Source organism: Sinocyclocheilus grahami, unplaced genomic scaffold, assembly GCF_001515645.1.
Source record: "Sinocyclocheilus grahami isolate Dianchi unplaced genomic scaffold, SAMN03320097.WGS_v1.1 scaffold1641.1, whole genome shotgun sequence".
Classification (NCBI taxonomy): domain Eukaryota; kingdom Metazoa; phylum Chordata; class Actinopteri; order Cypriniformes; family Cyprinidae; genus Sinocyclocheilus; species Sinocyclocheilus grahami.
This window is the reverse complement of record NW_015506820.1, coordinates 29628-31085: the sequence shown is the minus strand read 5'-3', so window position 1 is coordinate 31085 and position 1458 is coordinate 29628. Positions and strand designations below refer to the sequence as shown.

At 31.9% G+C, this 1458-nt stretch overlaps 1 protein-coding gene across 2 annotated transcripts in view; it reads left to right on the top strand.

Annotated features, from left to right (window-relative positions):
• The window catches only part of LOC107571728 (GPI inositol-deacylase-like), a 21464-nt gene that overhangs the window by 16049 nt on the left and 3957 nt on the right, over positions 1 to 1458 (top strand). Inside the window, exon 26 of one of the 2 annotated variants that reach the window (XM_016258086.1) lies at positions 968 to 1357. The exons of the other annotated variant lie outside the window; for it this stretch is intronic. Within the exon in view, the coding sequence (XP_016113572.1) occupies positions 968 to 1052 (85 nt within the window). The 3' untranslated portion in view covers positions 1053 to 1357. Of the gene's footprint in view, positions 1 to 967; positions 1358 to 1458 lie in introns of those variants that run through there. 2 annotated transcript variants of the gene reach the window in all.

Here is a 1458-nt window from a genome sequence, read left to right as displayed (position 1 = left end):
TATTAGAATGATTTCTGAAGGATCATGTGATACTAAAGACTGGAGAATGACTGCTAAAAATTCAGCTTTGCATCACAGGGAAAAAAATAAATTTTAAAATGTATTAAAATAGAATAATTTCAATTGTAATAATATTTCACAATATTACTGTTTTTAGATCAAGTAAATGCAGCCTTGTTGAGGATAAGAAACTTCTCCAAAAAATAAGAAATGTTACTGACCCTAATCTTATGAACAGTATTGTATGCCATAACAGGTGATTTGAATTGATTAAAACAAATAAAACATTTAATTGAAATGTATGTATATATCTGTTAAGTATGTTGCTGTAGTTAACAGGTTTATAATATGAAGGGATATTAAACTGAAAGCAGCAGTCGAACCATAATCGACCTTTAGCGAAAAAAATCTGATTAGAGGGAACAAAAGCTCACAAGCCTACACATTCCACAGTCATATTCTGTGTGACACACAATTTTTTGAGTAGGGTTTCAGATTGGGCTTCAAGTTTAGCTGTGACTGTTTTGACTTTTTTTATAGAATGCAGCTCACTGCCTCATGAACCTAAATGCTGTTGTGCTTTAATATATTTGCAGTGACTCACTCATTACAGTGACTCGTCTGTTATATCTATATTGTAAGGAGTTGATATCACTTGTCTCATTTGAAAGCGGAGTTAATATTTTAAAATGAAAACATTAATCAGCAGTTTTAAATTGCTCACAATAAACCTTTTAAAGTATAATCTTCGAAAATGTTTACTAAGAGATATAGTTCAAGTTGATACAAGTGTGATTGTAGTGCTGTTTTGCTTGGTTTGTGGTGCTTTTGTAATTCACTCATGTGCAGTGACTGTGAAACTGTAAGAGTGTAAATGATTCATGTCAATGCTTCTTTTATACTGATATGTGATGAAGCACTGTCTATCAGCACATGTATGCTAACATATTAGCACTTCTATTGGCAGTCGGACTGATTTATCATCATTGGCTTGCACCTGTTTGGCCAAACAGCAGCGTCACTGTGATTGGTTGCGATCATTGTTTTCTTAATACAGTGATTAGGGCAGTTCATGCTTATTTCTGGAGCATCTTTTGTTGTTATTTAATATACAGACGTGCTAGAAAGTGTCAGAGATGTTGTGTACCTGCTTTGTAATTAAATTGTTACAGTGCAGGAGAACAAGGTAATTGCTTGTTTATCTCTAAGCTTTGTAAGTGGTGAAATAACAAATTTATCATTCTCAGGTTAAATAACGTGTTGTGGAGTCAGTGGCTTTTAGTGTTTATATATCTTAACATGTTATTTTACCCAAAAATATGTGCAATTTTTGAGCACTACTGCAGTTCCAATAAAAATTGTTTACTCAGAGTTGGTTCTCAGATTTATTGAACATTTTCCGTGTCTGTTTCCATTTATTTTATTATTATTATTATTATTATTATTATTATTATTATT